The sequence below is a fragment of the Muscardinus avellanarius genome (assembly GCF_963383645.1).
Source record: "Muscardinus avellanarius genome assembly, chromosome: 2".
Lineage (NCBI taxonomy): Eukaryota > Metazoa > Chordata > Mammalia > Rodentia > Gliridae > Muscardinus > Muscardinus avellanarius.
The window spans coordinates 9635774-9655565 of NC_137787.1; the positions used below are offsets into that span (position 1 = coordinate 9635774).

Here is a 19792-nt window from a genome sequence, read left to right on the forward strand (position 1 = left end):
AGGTCAAATGTCCCTGGGTTCCATCCCCAGACCCACAAAAAATAAAAAATAAAAAAAATAAAGAGACTAAAAATTAGGGCTGGGGTTTTACCTCATAGGTACAGTGCCCCTGGGTTCCATCCCAAGTACCAAGAAAAAAGAAAGGTTTTGTTTTGGTGCTCAGTAAAATCATTTGCTGCAGCCGGGCGTGGCGGCGCACGCTTGTAATCCCCGCGCTTGGGAGGCGGAGACAGGAGGATCACGCAGGTTCAAAGCCAGCCGCGCTGGCTTAGGAGACCCTGTTTCCAAAAAATAAAATAGGTCTGGGAGTGTAGCCCAGAGGTAGAAGGGCTTCCAGGAACCCCAGTACCAAAAAAAAAAAAAGTGACAGGAAAAAAAAAATCATTTGCTGTATGTGTTTCAGGAAATCTTGGAAAATGTACACGAGTCATGAGGATATTGGGTATGACTTCGAAGAGGACCCCAAGGACAAGAAGGCCCGGCAGCCGCACCCTGACATTGACGGCGGCTGGGCCTGGATGATGGTCCTCTCCTCCTTCCTTGTGCACATCCTCATCATGGGCTCCCAGATGGCCCTGGGCGTCCTCAACGTGGAGTGGCTGGAAGAGTTCCAGCAGAGCCGCGGCCTCACCGCCTGGGTCAGCTCCCTGACCATGGGCATCACGCTCATCGTGGGTACGTTGGCGCGAGCTGCCTTAACCCGAATGGCTGCTAGTGACGGCCCCCTGCCGTATGCCATGCCTTAGCGCTTCAAACGTCAGCTATTACTGACGTTACTGGGTTTTTCACTGTAAAACACAGAGAGCGTAAGATTTAGTCATGTTAATCATTTTCAAGGATGCAGTTCAGACCCGTGAGTACATCTGTGTTGTGCAACCATACATCTGTCTCCGGGAATGTCCATCTTCCCAAGCTGAAACCCCACTTCCCAGCCTCACCTCTCCAGTCCCTGGCCACCGCCATCCTATTCTGTATCTCTAAGAATTTGACTGTCCTGGTTACCTCATGTAAGTGGGATCCTCTAACATCCGTCCATCTGTGTGATGTGACTTTTGAGTGTCAAAAACATTGAGTATTTATTTATTTATTTATTTATTTAGGTACTGGGGATGGAACCCAGGGGCATTCTACCTCTGAGCTACACCCCCAGCCCTACTTTTTACTCTTTATATTGAAATAGGGTCTCACTGAGTTGCAAAGGGCCTCACTAAGCAGCTGAGGCTGGCCATGAACCACAATCCTCCTGTCTCAGCCTCCCAAATGCTGGGATTACAAGCATGCGCCACCATGCCCAGCTAAAAACACTGAATATTTTAAGAGTCAACCACTTAAACACTCTCTTTTGAGCCAGACATGAGGGCACACACTTGAGAGGCTAAGACAGGAAGATTACAAGTTCATGGCCAGCCTCAGCTGCTTAGTGAGACCCTGTTTCAAAATGAAGAATAAAAAATAGGGCTAGGGGTGTAAACTACAGGTAGGATGCCTCTGAGTTCAATCCCTAGTACTGCAGAAATAGAAAGAAAGAAAGGAAGGAAGGAAATTTTAAAAGTTGCCGGGCGTGGTGGCGCACGCTTGTAATCCCAGCATTCGGGAGGCTGAGACCGGAGGATGGCGGTTCGCAGACAGCCTCAGCTACTTAGTGAGGCTCTTTGCAACTTAGTGAGACCCTGTTTCAAAATAAAGAATAAAAAATATCACAGGGAGTGTAGCTTGGAGGTCAAATGCCTCTGGGTTCCATCCCTAGACCCACAAAAATAAATAAATTAATTAATTAATTAATTAATTAAAAAGTTAAATAGCAATCGAATATCAGAGTCCTAATTTAATTTGAAACATTATTGATTATTATCAAAAAATCTACTAAACTATTTTAAGAAAGGTTACTGATATAGATAGCTAAGGGGAGGAAGTAGTCATGTATTCTTGTATTTTCTAGTTAAGCCTGACCAAACAGTGATCTAGAAAGACAATTTTTATTAGTTGTAGAGCGGAAACTAGTAAGTTACTGTGACTATGTTATGGTGGCTAGTGGGTTTCGGTGTAGGATCCAAACACCTTTAGTGTCAAATAGTATTATATTCTCCAGGTTCTCTCCTTTACATTGTGCATTTATTTATTTATTTATTTATTTATTGATGGTACTGGGGTTCCTGGAAGCCCTTCTACCTCCGGGCTACACTCCCAGACCTATTTTTACATTTTTATTTGGAAACAGGGTCTCCTAAGCCAGCGCACGCGGCTAGCTTCGAACCTGCGCGATCCTCCTGTCTCCGCCTCCCAAGCGCGGGGATTACAAGCGTGCGCCACCACGCCCGGCAACATTGTGCATTTAATTTCATTTAATTCTCTTAACAATCCTCTGAGGTAATTAGCACTAACTAATGTTTTTCAGTGTTTCACTTGAAAGTACGTGATGCCTTACATCCATTTTTTATCTTAAGCTATTTTTAAGTCATTTCTGTCTGCAACATCGCCGCCTGACTCCTTCCATTCTGCATTCATCTTATTAAATTAGGGCTGTTTCCCATGAAAAATTCAGGCAGCTCACTTTGGTGGAGGACATATTTTGGTTTCATGCTGGATGTGATTTGATCTCAGTAAGTTAGAAAAGGAAAATTGTGTTTCTAGGGTACTTAAAATCCAGAATTTTTACCTTTGGTAAAAAAGAAAAATTAAATGTAGAACAAAACCCAGATTTGATTTTGGTGGTGTTTGCATGCCATAGCCGCACCAACGAAGTGACTCAGGAAGGGGCTGGGCCACGAAGGTGCCAGTATTTTTTCAAAACCATCTAGTAAGGTTGTCTTGGAACTTATTATGTGTTTCATGAGTTCTGGAGAAAAAAGCAGTGGCAAGCAGTCCCGAAATTGTTGGGTATGGTTTTGAAGATAATCCTCACAATAAGAACACAGACTCTTCCCAAGGGTGGACCGCGATGGCCGCCTGCCGTTTAATTAGAAGGTCACTGAATGTCCAGAGTGCTTCTGAGCGCCCTGGGATTCCAGTCGGCACATTCTAACACTTGTCACGTGGTCTCCGACATCACCACGCACCGTCTCAGAGCGACGCAAATGAGGATCTTTTATTCACTGTACTGTGACTTTAAATTACCATGAATTAAGCCAGGCGCGGTGGTGCACGCTTGTAATCCCCGCACTTGGGAAGCTGAGACAGGAGGATCACGCAGGTTCGAAGCCAGCCTCAGCTACTGAGTGAGGCTCTCAGCAACTTAGTGAGACCCTGTTTCCAAATAAAATATAAAATAGGTCTGGGAGTATAGCCCGGAGGTAGAAAAGCCCCTGGGTTCCACCCCTAGTACCACCACAAAAAAATAAATAAATAAATTACTGTGAATTATCCTAAGCTTCCTGGTAGAGAGTGGCTGAGGATATATTGCCCAATATGATGGAACTTTTCCAAGCCAGAAATTGTTGAACAGGTCTTTTTTCTGTAGCACCTGATATGTGCCAAATGCAGGTTACAGACATGATCCTGCAACAGGACGGCCAGGCCTCCGTGTCTACAGAAGGGAAGAATGTGTAACGCTCAGACAGTCAGGAAATTACCCAAGGCCGAACAGTCAGGAAGTGCAGGGTAGACTCGGAACCTGGTCTGTGGGGCTCCTGAATTAGTGTGCCACTACATCAAAGGAGAACTGAAAATATATTTAAATGAATAAGTATAAGTCATGTTCATAGCCGGGCACGGTGGGCACGTTTGTAATCCCCGCGCTTAGGAGGCTGAGACAGGAGGATCGCGCAGGTTCGAAGCCAGCCTCAGCTACGTAGTGAGGCTCTCAGCAACTTAGTGAAACCCTGTAAAATATAAATAAAATATAAATTAGGTCTGGGAATGTAGCCTGGAGGTAGAAAGCCCCTGGGTTCCACTCCAGTAATAATAATAATAAAAAAAAACATGTTCATTTTCAAAACATTTGTAAACACATTTGAGCTGCCTTTTTTCTCCTCTGGTACTAGGGGTTGAACTCAAGGGCATTCTACCTCTGTGCTACCCCCGACCCCAGTGGTTTTTTTTTGTTTGTTTGTTTGTTTTGAAACAGAGTCTCACAAAATTACTGAGGCTGGCCTTGAACCTGTGATTCTCCTGTCTCAGCCTCCTCCGAAGTACTGGAATAACTTTTAATAAAATGTGGACACCTCGTCCATATCACCAGCAGTGTTGGTGATGACAGCTTTTTCAGTAATCATAGGTCATTTGCTTACTCAGTAGATGTTTTTGGTTTTGTTGTTGTTGTTTGTTTTTTGGTTTTGGTACTGGGGATTGAACCCAAGAATATTTTGCCATTGAGCTACACCCCGGCCCTATTTTATTTTATGATATCTGAAACAGGATCTCACTAAGTTGCTGAGGCTGGCTGTGAACCAGTGATCTTCCCGTCTCAGCCTCCCAAGTACTGGAATCACAAGCATGTGCCACCGTAACGGGCTGGCTGAGTAATTTTAGAGTTCCAGTTGTCAATTTTAGCTACACATCAGAACCGCCGGGGAGCTTTCAAACATCCTTATGCTCAGCCTGCAACTTGGATCATTAAACCAGAGTCTCATGGGAGGGGCTCCAAGCACAAGGAGTCCTTTGTTTTGGTTTGGTTTGGTTTTTTAAGGCTTCTGTGTATCGCCAGCAAGCAGCCAAGTCAGATAGCCCCTGATTAAGAGGTGCCTCGCTCTTTACTGCAGTGAATTACCCTAGACACTTGGAGTTCAAAGAACCTTTCACCCTGGCAAGACACGCCTCAGGTTGTCCCGCTGCCCACTGAGCTTTTCCCACCCTGTCAGCTGCTGAGACTTCTGGGGTGTTCCCTGCAGCAAAATGACACTGGGTTATGTGGGGAATGTCCAAGATTTCGAATCCTTCTGGGGAGAAAGAAATCTGATAATGTGGCCGGTTGTGGAGGCGCACGCTTGTAATCCCAGCATTTGGGAGGCTGAGACAGGAGGATCCTGGTTCGCGGACAGCCTCAGCTACTACTCAGTGAGGCCCTTTGCAACTCAGTGAGACCCTGTTTCAAAATAAAGAATATTAGCCAGGCGTAGTGGCACATACTTGTAATCCCAGCGCTTGGGAGGCTGAGACAGGAGGATCACACAGGTTCGAAGCCAGCCTCAGCTACTTAGTGAGGCTCTCAGCAACTTAGTGAGACCCTGTTTCCAAATAAAGCATAAAATAGGTCTGGGAGTGTAGCCTGGAGGTAGAAAGCCCCTGGGTTCCAGCCCAAGTACTGTATTAGACAATACCAAGGGTACCACAAAAAAAAAAAAACAGTCTGAATGGGTATCATCTCTTTCCAAAACACTCAGTTGTCTGCAGAAGTGTGAGTCATAGTCAAGGGCTGTCTCCACTTTATGACCCCCCCCCCTTGGGTAGTACGGGAAGTTCTTTTCTTGTTGTCGTCGTTGACATGGCAGTTTGATCTTGGCAGTGCTGACTGGCCACGGGTGAACCATGGCTAGGAAAGGAGACTGAGCCAGACAGCTTGGGTTGGAATTCCTAACAAAATAAAAGTGGGGCATGGTGGCAGGCTGAGACAGGAGGATCACAGGTTCAAGGCCATCCTCAGTGACTTAGCAAAATCCTATTTCAAAACTGAAAAGTAAAAGGAGCTAGGGGGGTGACTCAGAGGCAGAATGCCCCTGTGTTTGATCCCTCGTACCAAATAAATAAATTAAATAAATAAATGCTAAAATTTGGGGTAAACCTTCAGTATAAAATGCCCCTGGGTTCAATCCCCAGTACCACATTAAAATTAATAATAATAATAATAATAATAATAATAATAGTAAGCCTGCATTTTATTTATTTTAATCCTTTTGGTGGTACTGGGGTTCCTGGAAACCCTTCTACCTCCTGGCTACACTCCCAGATCTATTTTATATATATTTTTTTTAATTTGGAAACAGGGTCTCTTAAGCCAGAGCTGCTGGTTGGCTTCCAACCTGCGCGATCCTCCTGTCTCCGCCTCCCAAGGGCAGGGATTACAAGCGTGCGCCACCACACATTTTATACTGAGAAGAACTCACAGCAAAGAGCCGGGCGTGGTGGCGCACACTTGTAATCCCAGCATTCAGGAGGCTGAGACCAGAGGATTGTGGTTCGCAGACAGCCTCAGCTACTTAGTGAGGCCCTCTGCAACTCAGTGAGACCTGGCTTCAAAATAAAGAATAAAAAATAAGGCAGGGGGTGTCCCTGGGTTCCATCCCCAGACCCGCAAAAAAAAAAAACAGAACTCACAGCATTTCCGGTTTGACGTTTCTCGTTCATGAATCATAAATGGCTGCAGTGAGATTCCAGCAAGTGCTGATCAACTTGAGAGCCAGACTGTTATACTTAATGTTATCAAATTCCCATTTTTACCATTAAAGCAGTTACGGCTTTCTGTCTAATTTATAAAAATCCTCCAGACATGAATATTTGCACCCACTTGGGAATTTCCTGTGTCCCCCTTAAATATCTTCATAGCACCATTTCATAAACATACGGTATCTCAGATGAACTTGTCTCTGGGCCTGCTCTGTACTGTGGAAAATATTTTGCTACTGCACTCTGACCCGCTGACCGTTCACATCTTAGCAGGGCTACTAAGGACAGGCTGGTGAGTCATGCCTTTCTCTTTTTTATCCACTCGTCCAAGTTTGGTGTGGTCAAATAACCAAGGCCTTAGAAAAATAAAAATATCTGTAAAGAAACTAAAGAATAGCTGGGCTTGGTGGTGTCACGCCCTTTGAATCCCTGTACTTGAGAGGCTGAGACAGGAGGATCGCAGGTTCGCAGCCAGCCTCAGCAACTTAATGAGGCACACGGCAACTTGGTGAGACCTTGTTTTAAAAATAAAGAATAAGCCGGACGTGGTGGCGCACGCTTGTAATCCGCACGCTTGTAATCCCCGCGCTTGGGAGGCGGAGACAGAAGGATTGCGCAGGTTCGAAGCCAGCCGCCCTAGCTTAAGAGACCCTGTTTCCAAATAAAAAAGTATAAAAATAGGTCTGGGAGTGTAGCCCATAGGTAGAAGAGTTTCCAGGAACCTCACTGCCACCAAAAAAAAAAAAAAGAAAAAGAAAAGAAAAAAGAATAGGGTTGGAAGTATAGCTTAGAGGTAGAATGCCTCTGCGTTCAATCCCTAGTAGCGCAGCAAAAAAAGAAAAAAGCCTAGACATAATGAACTTATTAGCAGAATGTGTACTCAAATATGTGCGTGAAAATAGAACTTTGAAGGAAATTTTTATTTTAATTTGGACTAAAATGAGAAGCTTCTTGGAACTCAACGCATTTTCATTTGCTTGTTTGTTTTGATGCTGGGGATTAAACCCAGGGACAGTCTGTCTCCCAGCTACATTTCCAGTCTCTTTTATTTTGAAATAGAATCTCACTAAGCTGAGGTGCCATCATGGCTGGCTCCACTCAATAGGTCTTTAACTTGAAAGAGTCCCACTTGGATGTAGGATTTTATAACTATATAAAGAAATAATGATCAGCTGGGCGTGGTGGCCCATGCCTGTAATCCCAGTACTGGGGAAGCTGAGACAGGAGGATCAAAGATTCCAGAACAGCCTTGGCAAGTTAGTGAGACTTACATCAACCTAGGGAGACTCTGTTTCCGAATAAAAATAAAAGTGGGCAAGGGGAGTAGCTCAGAGGTAGAAGGCCTGTGCCCTATTTTATTTTAATTTGAAAACAGGGTCTCACTAAGTTGCCGACCTTGAACCTAAGCTCCTCCTGTCTCCGCCTCCCACCAAGTATGGGGATTACACGCAAGCACCACCACACCTGGCTTTTATTTTTAATTCTGAAACAGAGTCTCACTACGTTGCTGAGGGCCTTGCTAAGTTGCGGAGGCTGGCCAGGAACCCGTGATCTCCCTGTCTCAGCCTCACAAGTACTAGGATAACAGGCCCGCCTCACCGCACCCGGCTCTCATCACTGACTGGCAGCTGATTCCAAACATTCTCAAACCTTGTCTGGGGTCAACAAAATGTACTCACAGGCTGGCTACCATCCCTGTTCCACTAGTTAAGAACTTCTCTCACGGACTAAGGAATGGACCCGTGTGTCTATTTCAGGTCTGCCTTCCTTGAAAATCTAGAACATTGTGCACCCTGCTACCCATCTCCGCTTGCCAACAGGTGTTTGTGCATGAGGCCATGTTTTGTTGTGTCTTTGCCTCACTTAACAGCCCTGCTAATGCTTTATTCTGTCTTTGTGGGGAGTCATTAAGAAAGCAGGAAAATCAAGCGCCTAGCCCTAGTCAATTCCCTTTGCACTGCTCTGTGACAGGACCTTTCATCGGGCTGTTCATCAACACCTGTGGGTGCCGCCGGACGGCCATCGTCGGAGGGCTGCTGAACGCCCTGGGCTGGGTGCTGAGCGCCTACGCCGCCAACGTGCATTATCTCTTTATTACTTTCGGAGTGGCAGCTGGTAAGCACGATTTTAAATCTGACTTACATGTTTTACTGGGCATTTTGGCAACGGATTTAATTATGGAGAAAAGACACCCATGAAAACATTCTGTTCTGTCTCCTCCACCCCACCCCACCCTACCCTCCAGGAAATAACTTAAAAAAAAATTTTTTTTTGGGGGGGTACTAAAGATTAAACCAGGCAGGAGGGTTCTATGACTAAGCTACATCACCAGCCCTGTTTGTTTGTTTGTTTGTTTGTTTTTGTCTGTCTGTCTGTTTAGCAGTCCTGGGGATTGAACCCAGGGGCATTCTTCCTATGGGCTACAGTCCAAGCCCTTTTTTTTTTTTTTTTTTTTTTTTGCGGTACTGGGGATGGAACCCAGGGCATTTTACCTTTGAGCTACACTCCCAGCCCTATATATTTATTCTTTATTTTGAAGCAGGGTCTCACTGAGTTTCAAAGGGCCTCACTAAGTAGCTGAGGCTGTCCGTGAACCACGATCCTCCTGTCTCAGCCTCCCAAGTGCTGGGATTACAAGTATGCACCACCACGCCTGGCTTATTTTCTATTTTTTATTTGAAAAAAGTGTCTCACTAAGTTGCTGAGGTTGGCTTTGAACCTGAGATCCTCTTGTTTCAGCCTTCCACGTACTAAAATTATAGGCTTGCGCCAGCTTGCCTAGCTTTTCTTAAATTAAATCCTCATCCCTTTTTAGTTTTTAGGCATTGTTTGGCAAATTCTCTACCACTGAGCTATATATAACCAGCATTTACTTTTTTTTTTTTTTTGGTGGTACTAGGATGGAACCCAGGGGCATTCTACCTCCACTCTGCCCTCGCAGACCTATTTTAGTCTTTCTTTTGAAACAGAGGACTCACTGAGTAGCGGAGAACATCACAGATTTCCGAGGCTGGCCTTGAACCTGTGATCCTCCTTTCTCAGCCTCACAAGTACTGAGACTGCTGCAAGCATGCGCCACCACGCCTGGCCAATATTTTACATTCTGAGACGGTCTCACTGTGTTGTCCAGGCTGGCCTCAGATGTTCCATTCTACTGCCTCAGCTTCTCAAGTACTGGGATTACAGGTGTGCGCCACCATGCTTGGCTCAAGAAACACTTTTGAATATATGATGTTAAATATTCCTTGAATGTGGGAAACCAACTTAACAACTATGTTTGATCTAATAGGACCAACCCAAAATTTGCTTTTTTTTTTTTCCCCAGTACTGGGGATTGAACCAGGTGTGGGAGGGGGGTGCATTCTACCTCTGAGCTACACCCCCAGCACTATTTTATTCTTTATTTTGAAACAAAATCTCACTATGTCGCACAGGGCCTCACTCAGCAGCCGAGGCTGGCCTTGAGCTGTGATCCTCCTGTTTCAGCCTCCCAAGTACTGGGTTTACAAACGTACGGCACCGCGCCCAGCTTTAAATCAAATTTTCAGTACCAACTTCTAAATGCTGGCCCTTTCTTCTGTGAGGTGCAAGAAGGGTGATAATGCAGGCTTAGGTGAACAGACACATGTTAAAGAAACTAGTAATGTTCTTTCATTGAATATCTGTAGAATCGAGCATAAATCCAGAGTAATCACTTATCCTTCAGCCCCATTAACAAAACAGCACCAAACCCACCAATGTGTAGAGATTCCAGGGACAGGTCAAGGTCACCGTTAGAGTGGCCTACCCGGGGGATGGGTTAAAATGGCGGCTGCTGGGCACCGCTGCTACACACCCGCTGCTCTGCAAAATGTATGCCCGGCCATCATCAACAGGTAGTGGGATTCACACAGATAACATGTTGCTTCTTGTACAATTGTGTTTCCTTGAACCTGATCCAGCCTGGCTCTTGTTTTAGGGTTTTTTTTGTTTGTTTCTGGGGGGTTTGGTTTTTTGTTGTTGTTTTGTTTTTTGGTGTTGGGGATTGAACCCAGGGGCTTTCTTCCCTGGAGCTACACCCCCAGCCCTGGTTTTTATTCTTTATTTTGAAACACGGTCTCACTAAGTTGCAGAGGGCCTCATTAAATAGCCGAGGCTGGCCCTGAACCCGGATCCTCCCCTCTCAGTCTCCCAAGTACGGGGATTGCAAGCGTGCGCCACCACGCCCGGCTTTTGTTTTTTGTTTTGTTTGTGTTCCAAATGGAGCATCGGGCCTGGCCTTTGAGCTACACTTCCACCCCACTGCCTCCTTCTCTACAGGAAAAAACAAAGGAAGTTCCTACAGATAAACTTATCCAATTGTACATGGACAATTGAGCCAGATCAGTTAGGCTCTGTGTGCAAAGTGTTGTGGGGCTATCTATCCTGCGTGAGGCTCCTTGAAGCCCCTATTCAACAGAAAAGAAAAAAGGTGAATGCAAACTCTACTTCAGGAACCAGTGTGTGACTGTGTACAGTGGTGTAGGCCTGTAACCTCAGCAACTCAGGAGACTGAGGCAGGCCGGGGTGCAAACTCTAGGCCAGTTCTGGGCAATTTAGTGAGATGCCATCTCAAAATAAAAAGAGTTGGGGATGCAACCCAGGGTGCTTCTGAGTTCAATTCCTGGTACTGCAAAAAGAGGGGGAAAAAATTGTATGTGAGTGTGTGTGTGTGTATATCTCTGTAATAATTTATGTTGGAAAGAAACTTTGATAGCCTTCATTCCAATAAGCACTTCAAGCCGGGCATGGAGGCGCACGCTTGTAATCCCAGCTCTTGGGAAGCTGAGACAGGAGGATCGCGCAGGTTCGAAGCCAGCCTCAGCTACTTAGTGAGGCTCTCAGCAATTTAGTGAGACCCTGTTTCCAAATAAAGTATAAAATAAAATAGGTCTGGGAGTGTAGCCTGGAGGTAGAAAAGCCCCTGGGTCCCCCCCCCCAGTACCACAAATCAATAAATAAATAAATAAATAAAACAAAAAGCACTTTAAGTGCAGGCATGCATATTCTTTTTGACACTTAGCAATTAAGTTACAGGGGAGTGCCTTCCTATTCAGCAGAAACAATGTCTCCTTGAGCGACCTGACTTGGGCAAAGGCACCGGGCAAGTCTGTTCAGCTTTGCCCGCTTCCTAAAGGCCCCTTCTCCCCACCCACACTGGCCCAGGACCACGGGACTTTCTGTCTTTACCTGGGATCCTTCTCCACCCAGCCTGTCTAATCCTGGGTGTGGGTGTGGGGAGGAGTTGGTCCAGGGCCCTACCCGAGGCTGGCCATTCCTGGGGTTTTGCCTGAGCCCGTATAGCCCCAAGGCCTGCCCTGTAAGCTTGTATAATAACCGTGCTAATTACGGAGAGCAAAGTCATGTGGGGGGGGGGGGGGTTCTGCTAGCAGGTGGGTCTCACCTAGAGGATGTTTATCACAGTAGGCCCTGACTGGTTTTGTTCTCACACGTGGAAACATTTATTATTTATATTAGGTTAGAATCAACACTATTCTCTGTAATCCCAATACTTGGGAGGCTGAGACAGAAAGATTAAAGATTCGAGGACAGCTTCCACAGTTCAGTAAGACTCCCAGCAATTTAGTGAGACCCTGTTTCCAAATTAAATAAATAAGTAAATAAAAAGGGCTAGAGGTGCCGGGCGTGGTGGCGCATGCTTGTGATCCCTACGCTTGGGAGGCAGACAGGAGGGTCGCACAGGTTCGAAGCCAGCCGCACTGGTTTAAGAGACCCTGTTTCCAAATTAAAAAGTATAAAAATCGGTCTGGGAGTGTAGCCCGGAAGTAGAAGGATTTCCAGGAACCCCAGTACCACCAAAACAATTTTTTTTAAAGGGCTAGGAGTGTAGCTCAGAGCTAGAGTGACCCAGGCTCGATACCTAGCACAAAAAAATAAATAAAATCAACACTCTCCCCGGCAGTGGCCCTCAGTTCTGTTTCTCCTGGCCATTTTAAACCCCTGCTGCTTAGACATACATAATCATACTAAATTTAGGATGTGCGTTCCCGTCAGTGACAAATCAAACTTTTTTTTAAATTAAGCCTAATTTGTGCCGTCAGCAAAATCCAGAGTATGACAAATTCAACAGGACCAGTGACCCAGTTTCCTCAACCAATCAAATAAACTGCAAGGAAAGAGAAAAGGCCAACGTCAACCCCAAGCCCGCCATGAGAGAGGGGGGAGGGGTGGGGTCGGGGGAGGGCTAACTGAGTGCCGTGTGCGTGTATGTCATCTTGTACTCCATTAAGACATATGACTACAATGCACCAAAGGAAAAAAAATTTTTTTTAAAGAAAAGGCTAAGGCCGGGCATGGTGGTGCACGCTTGTAATCCCCGCACTTGGGAGGCGGAGACAGGAGGATCGCACAGGTTCGAAGCCAGCCTCAGCTACTTAGTGAGGCTCTCAGCAACTTAGTGAGACCCTGTTTCCAAATAAAATAGAAAATAGGTCTGGGAGTGTAGCTCAGAGGTAGAGAGCCCCTGGGTTCCACCCCCAGTACCACCAATATATATGTATATAAAATAGGTCTGGGAGTGTAGCCCGGAGGTAGAAGGGTTTCCAGGAACCCCTGGAAACCACAAAAAAAAAAAAAAAGGCTAGACAACATAAAAATATGTATCATAAAAAATATGTATCCTGACTTAAACAAGTAGTTTGAGATTTCCTGCAGTGTGGAGATTAAACCCAGGGCCTTATACATGCTAGGAAAGCGCTCTACCTCTGAGCTACAGCCCCCGCCCTTTTTATTTATTCTTTTTATCTTGTGACAGGGTCTTACTGAGTTGCCCACGCTGGTCTTAAACTTGTGATCCTCCTGCCTCGGCCGTCCAAGTCATTGGGATTACAAGCACATGCCACTGTACCCAGGAAACAAGCACTCCCTTTAATACAGTTAGTGACAAGACATTTGAAAGTTTGAACACCTTCTGGATATTTAATGATATCAAGGAATTGCTTATTTTTATTCAGTTATTTATACGATGACAACACTATAAATTCTTACATTGAGAGATTATACTAAAATATTCACATGAGATAATATCTTCAGAATTTGCTTCAAAAAATATAGAGGGGATGGGTGCAAAGTTGCCCATGAATTGTTAATTACTGGATCTAGATAAAGGGTATGTGAGGATTCACGGATTAATCCCCAGGCCCCCAAGGATCCCTCCTTAGTAACCAAACCTGGCCAACCACATTGCTTCCGTGAGAACTAGGGGGACATTCTAAATCCGACCATCACAGGTGCTGAACGAGGGAGATACTGGAAAAAGTCCCTTCACACCGTGAAGCGTTAGGACCAAACAGAGCCCATGATCATCTAAAATGGGGCTCATGGCTTCTGTCAGTCTGTGCCTGGGAGTTGAGAACACAACCTCTTAACCAGCATTTTTTTTTTTTTTTTTTTTGCGGGTCTGGGGGTGGAACCCAGGGGCATTCGACCTCCGAGCTACACCCCCAGCCCTATTTTTTATTCTTTATTTTGAAACCGGGTCTCACTGAGTTGCAGAGGGCCTCACTAAGTAGCTGAGGCTGTCCTTGAACCCCGATCCTCTTGTCTCAGCCTCCCGAATGCTGGGACTACAAGCCTGCGCCACCGTGCCCGGATTTTATTCTTTATTTTGAAGCCGGGTCTTGCTAAATTGCAAGAGGGCCTTAATTGCCTTCCGAGTACTGGGATCACAGGTGCGCGCCCGCACCCGGCCCCGCAGGGATCTTTAGAGGCTGATTCTGGCTGTGTTCCTTGACATGGTGGCCTCTGCCTTCGTTCCTCCCCCTGCAGGCCTGGGCGGCGGCATGGCCTACCTCCCCGCGGTGGTCATGGTGGGAAGGTACTTCCAGAAGAGACGCGCCCTGGCGCAGGGCCTCAGCACCACAGGGACCGGCTTCGGCACCTTCCTCATGACCGTGTTGCTTAAGTACCTGTGCGCCGAGTACGGGTGGCGGAACGCCATGTTCATCCAGGGGGCCGTGTCCCTGAACCTGTGCGTCTGCGGGGCGCTCATGCGGCCCCTCTCCCCCAGGACGGACGGACACCCCCCGGGAGGGGCGGGCCCCCGAGTCCTCCCCCCGGCTCGCTCCGCAGAATCCGTGAGGTCGGAGGGCCGGCCGGGCAGGGCGGCGGAGAAGGAGGCCGGGGGCGAGGACGCCCTTGGAGACGCCCCCGAGGGCCCGGCGGGGCCCCCCAGGGACGCGCTGCGGGCGCTGAAGACGGTGGGCTGGCTCACCGTGCGGGTGCGCCGGGGCTGCTGGGACTGGTACGCGGGCTACTTCGGGGCGGCCTCGCTCTTCACCAATCGGATGTTCGTGGCCTTCATCTTCTGGGCTCTGTTCGCCTACAGCAGCTTCGTCATCCCCTTCATCCACCTCCCGGAAATCGTCAACCTGTACAACCTGTCCGAGCAGAACGATGTTTTCCCCCTGACTTCGATCATAGCAATACTGCATATCTTCGGGAAGGTGATGCTGGGCGCCCTGGCCGACCTCCCGTGCATCAGCGTCTGGAACGTCTTCCTGCTGGCCAACTTCAGCCTCGTCCTGTGCATCTTTACCCTGCCGTCCCTGCACACCTACGCCGGCCTGGCGGTCGTCTGCGCGCTCATCGGCTTCTCCAGCGGTTATTTCTCCCTCATGCCCGTGGTGACCGAGGACCTGGTGGGCATCGAACACCTGGCCAACGCCTACGGCATCATCATCGGCGCCAACGGCATCTCGGCCTTGCTGGGGCCGCCCTTTGCAGGTAAAGGCCCCGGAGCCCAGAGCCGTAGGCAGGTCGCCTTCTCTTAGGGTTAGGAGGTCAAGGATCAAGTCCCAGGAGTTGACACTTGTGCACCGCCCCATTCCACTGCCTCGCCCCGGTTTCCCCATTATCACCTTGAGCAGGTCCTGCCGGGCACGGTGGTGCACACCAAACCCCAGTGCCCGGAGGCTGGGACAGGAAGGTCGCGGGTTTGACGCCAGCCTCGGCAATTTAGTAAGACTCTGGTTCAAAATAAAAAATAACCAGAGCTGAGGTTGTAGCTCAGAAGTAGAATGCCCCTGAATTCAGTCTCTAGTCCAAAAAATATTTCATATATGTATATGTATATGTATATATATATATATATATATATATATATATGTATGTATATGTATATATGTATATGTATGTATGTATGTATTATGGTACTGAAGATTGAATCCAGGGACATTCTACCTCTGAGCTACACCCCAGCCCTATTTTGTGTGTGTGTGTGTGTGTGTGTGTGTGTGTGTGTGTGTGGTACTGGGGGTGGAACCCAGGAGCTTTTCTACCTCCGGGCTATACTCCCAGACCCATTTTATATTTTTATTTGGAAACAGGGTCTCACTAAGTTACTGAGAGCCTCACTAAGTAGCTGAGGCTGGCTTCAAACCTGCGCGATCCTCCTGTCTCGGCCTCCCAAGCGCGGGGATTACAAGCGTGCGCCACCACGCCCGGCTCAGCCCTAGTTTTTAATTTTTATTTTGAAGTAGGGTCTTGCTAAGTTAATGAGAGTCTCACTACTTTTTTTTTTTTTTTTTTTTTTTTTTTTTGCAGTACTGAGGATTGAACCCAGGGGCATTCTCCCTCTGAGCTATACCCCCAGCCATATATTTTTTTATTCTTTATTTTTGAAACAGGGTCTCATTCAGTGGCAGATGGCATCACTTAGTATCCAAGGCCGGTGGTGAAGCTACGATCCTCCTGTCTCCGCCTCTCAAGGGCTGGGATTACAAGTGTGCACCACTGCTTCCAGCATCGAGTCTCACTACTTGCTGAATCTGTCCTCAAACCAGCAAACCTCTTACCTCAGCCTCCCAAGTACTAGGATTGTAGGCATGTGCCACCATGCCGAGCTCCAAAACTTTTTTTTTTTTTTTTAGTGGTGCTGGGGATTGAACCCAGGGGCATTTTACCTCCAAGCTACACCCCCAGCCTGATTTTTTTTATTCTTTATTTTGAAAAAGGATCTAAGTTGTAGAGGGCCTCACTAAGTAGCTGAGGCTGGCCACAAACCTGTGCAATCATCCTGTCTCAGCTTCCCAAGTACTGAGATTGCAAGCCTGCACTACCACTCCCAGCTTCCAAAAATATTTTTAAATAGAAATTTTAAGAAATTAAAGGCCATTCTCCTAAGCAGACTGGAAATAAGCTTTTTTATCTTTTATCTGCATGATAAACCAACCAACCTAGTAAAATAAGAAAATACAGCAGGTAGAGGCCAGGTGTGATAGCACACAACTGTGATCCCAGTACTTAGAGGCTGGGACGAGAGGATCAAAGGTTCGAGGCCAGCCTCAGCAAGACCCTCCACAATGTAGCAAGATGTTACTGACTAATCTCAGTCGGGTCGTTATTGTCCGCTCCCGGTCAAATCCTCAGAAAGATGGGGCAAAAGGCAGGTGGAGTTCTGCAGAATCTTATCTGCAGTGATTCTTTCCCTTTAGGGACTAAATTTTCTTTAGGTCCCTAAATGACGACGCTTTGGAAAGAACCTGAGATGGACAAAGGCTTCTTGAGCCAATGACACTTTATTACAAAAAACCCAGAAATTTATACCCTTCACCAGTAAAGTTAATGATAAAGAGAAGAGGGGGTGAATGCGATCACTGTGAAATAATAATGAATGACATGTAAACAAAGGTAATAAAACTAGTCCTTCAGCTGGCTGTTGATCTTCGAGAGATTAACTCCCAATCCTCTCCAAGGTCTTGCAGATAAACAGTTTCAGGGGCCGATCTCCCAGGAGAAACAGGCGTGCCCAAGGCTTGGGGGCTTCTCGGGGGATCTTCTTTAACTTTCTTGGAACTTTCCATCTTTTGGGCTCAGTTCATATAGCAAGTGTGGGGAGATGTGGTGATTCAGGTGGATGCGATAGAGTTTCTTCAGGTGTTGGCATCTTATCTTCTAAATCTGAAAGCTTAAGCAAACTCACAACACAGTTTGGCAGACAAAATACCACAAACAACACCACAAAGTTCTTGGTTTTAATTGTCAGATGTATTTCCTTAACTGCTGAACACTCTTCTTTAGACAACAAGCCTATTAAAAGCCTACTCATCTTTAATAATCCATTTCCCTGTCACAAACCCTCTGCAACCTGCTTCTAACTTTCTAATTCCTTTCTTTCCCAGTTGGGACTTTCTTATGATAAGCTCTTCTTCATGCAAAAATGCTTTTCTTACTCTTACACGGTATTTCCTTTCCTTCATACATATATATTTAGAACATCTGTCCTTTATTTTGTCATATTCATTTCTAACCATGCGGTCAGTCTCTCTGTCTCCAGGAATGCTCATACTGAGGTAAAAGTCAACAATCTTCTTCCTTGGGTCTATTGTATTTGAGCAACTAAGTTGTTTACCAACTAAATTGCTTCGAAGTCACACACAAGGTTTTTTCTTCTCTGTCTCTAGGCAGGATCTCCAGGGTAAACAGTTACCTTGAACTGAGCTACCTTACCGGAGTTAATGGCTTAACCTAAGTTAGTGATTGGAGTGAGGGTCGGAGACCCTTTGTAATTGCTGCAGCTGGAATGCTTATCACAGTACCTGAATTCTGGCCAGTTTCTCATTATTGTTGAGCAGAGCCAAGGACGTTTAGACAAATTATTAGAGAGTTTATTTCCACGGACTCAGTTTCTTTTTATAGTCCTGATTTCACATCACTGGAGCAATTCGTGTAGAAAGTTAAAAGGAATAATAGTGAAGGGTATCTAAAAGTGGGGGGTACTTTGGCCAGAGACGATACCTCCTTCTCGGGGCTTTTTTGCCGATTAACTATGTGGAGTGGGGTCTCAACACATAGATGCCGAGGCAGCAGGATGTCTTGGCAGCAAGACCCTGTTTCAAAAATAAAAAATAAAAAGAGCAGGGGAAAGCTGGTTGTGGTGACACACACTTGTAATACCAGTACTTGGGAGGCTGAGACGGGAGGATTGCAGGTTCATGGCCAGCCTCAGCAAGTAGTGAGACTTTCATCAAACTAGTGAGGCTGTTTCCAAATAGTAAATTCAGGCTGCAGATGTACCATCACCTGAAGGTAGAATGCCTCTGCGTCCAATCCCCAGTACCACACAAAACAAATTTTTTTAAAATTAAAAACCTTGGGATATAACTCAGAGGTACAATGACATGAATTTATTCCCTAGCACAAAAAATAAATAAATAAATAAGCCAGGCGTGGTGGCTTGTAATCCCAGCATTTGGGAGGCTGAGACAAGAGGATCCCGGGTTTGCAGCCAGCCTCAGCTACGTAGTGAGGCCCTCTGCAACTTAGTGAGACCCTGTTTCCAAATAAAGAATAAAAAATAGGGCAGGGGGTGGAGCTCGGAGGTGGAATGTCCCTGGGTTCGATCTCCAATAGCACAAATAATAATAATAATAATAATAATAATAATAATAGTAATATAAATCAATTGGTAGAAAAATATTTATAGTGGCAATAAATGCCTGCCCTGTGTCCTTGAGTTTCATTTTATCAGCTGCATAAACCTTAATATATTTTTTTGTGTTTTTTTGTTGTTTTTTTACAGGGTGGATCTACGACATCACCCAAAAATACGACTTTTCCTTCTACATATGTGGTTTGCTTTACATGGTAGGCATACTTTTTTTACTCATTCAGCCGTGCATTCGAATTACAGAACAATTCAGAAGGAAGCACTCGGACGGTGCCCGTGTCTAGTGCCGTGTGACTTCCCGGGCTCGCCCGCGGTACTCGCGCCTGCCTTGCTCGGTGGCTGGGAGGAGCCGGGCTGCGGCCTGACGTCCTAACCCGTGGCCTGAGGACGTCGCTGGTGCTGCTCGAGCCGCGCGGCCCCTCGGCCTCTCTCCTTGGGGAGAGTCAGTGCAGGGAAAGCTTCAGGACTACGTGTTCTCGGGAAGACAGCGACGACCTAGTAAACAATGGGTACCAGTGTCCTTATCAAAACTATTCTCTCTTGTCAGGTTTTTAACATACAGAGACAGGGAATAAAAGTTTTGCAACTCAGCTACTTCTGTGTAAGGAGGAACTAAATTGTGAGCTTGCTTCTGGAAGGATACAGAGAAATGGGTTCCGGGCAAACCAAGGTGATTGAATTTCAGAAATTATCACAGGGAGTTACTGATCCGCCTCTGTAGGACAAAGGCAGGCTCTAATCTCAACGGAGAGCCAGTGAGGTGCTGCACGCCTAGCATCCCAACGCTTGGGAGGCCCAGACAAGAGGATCGCGGGTTCGAGGCTAGCCTCAGCAATTTAGCAAGACCCTATTCCAAAAAGAAAAATTTTTTTTTCTTTTAAAGGGCTGTGGGTGTAGCTCAGAGGTAGAATGCCCCTGGGTTCCATCCCCAGTACAAAAACAAAACAAAACAAAACAGACAAGAGACTGTTTATATTTTCATGAAAGAATCCTGACCCTAGTGAATACGATTTATAAATAATCCTGTAAGGGACAGCATTTGCCATC

The 19792-nt window shown here is 46.3% G+C and overlaps 1 protein-coding gene across 1 annotated transcript; it reads left to right on the forward strand.

Annotated features, from left to right (window-relative positions):
- Positions 1-416: 416 nt before the first annotated feature.
- SLC16A14 (solute carrier family 16 member 14) lies at positions 417-19029 on the forward strand (the record flags this gene model as incomplete). Its single annotated transcript, XM_080689550.1, has 4 exons — positions 417-675; positions 8290-8433; positions 14125-15081; positions 18878-19029. 4 exons carry the CDS (start codon positions 417-419, stop codon positions 19027-19029), a joined length of 1512 nt encoding a protein of 503 aa, XP_080545676.1.
- Positions 19030-19792: the final 763 nt, after the last annotated feature.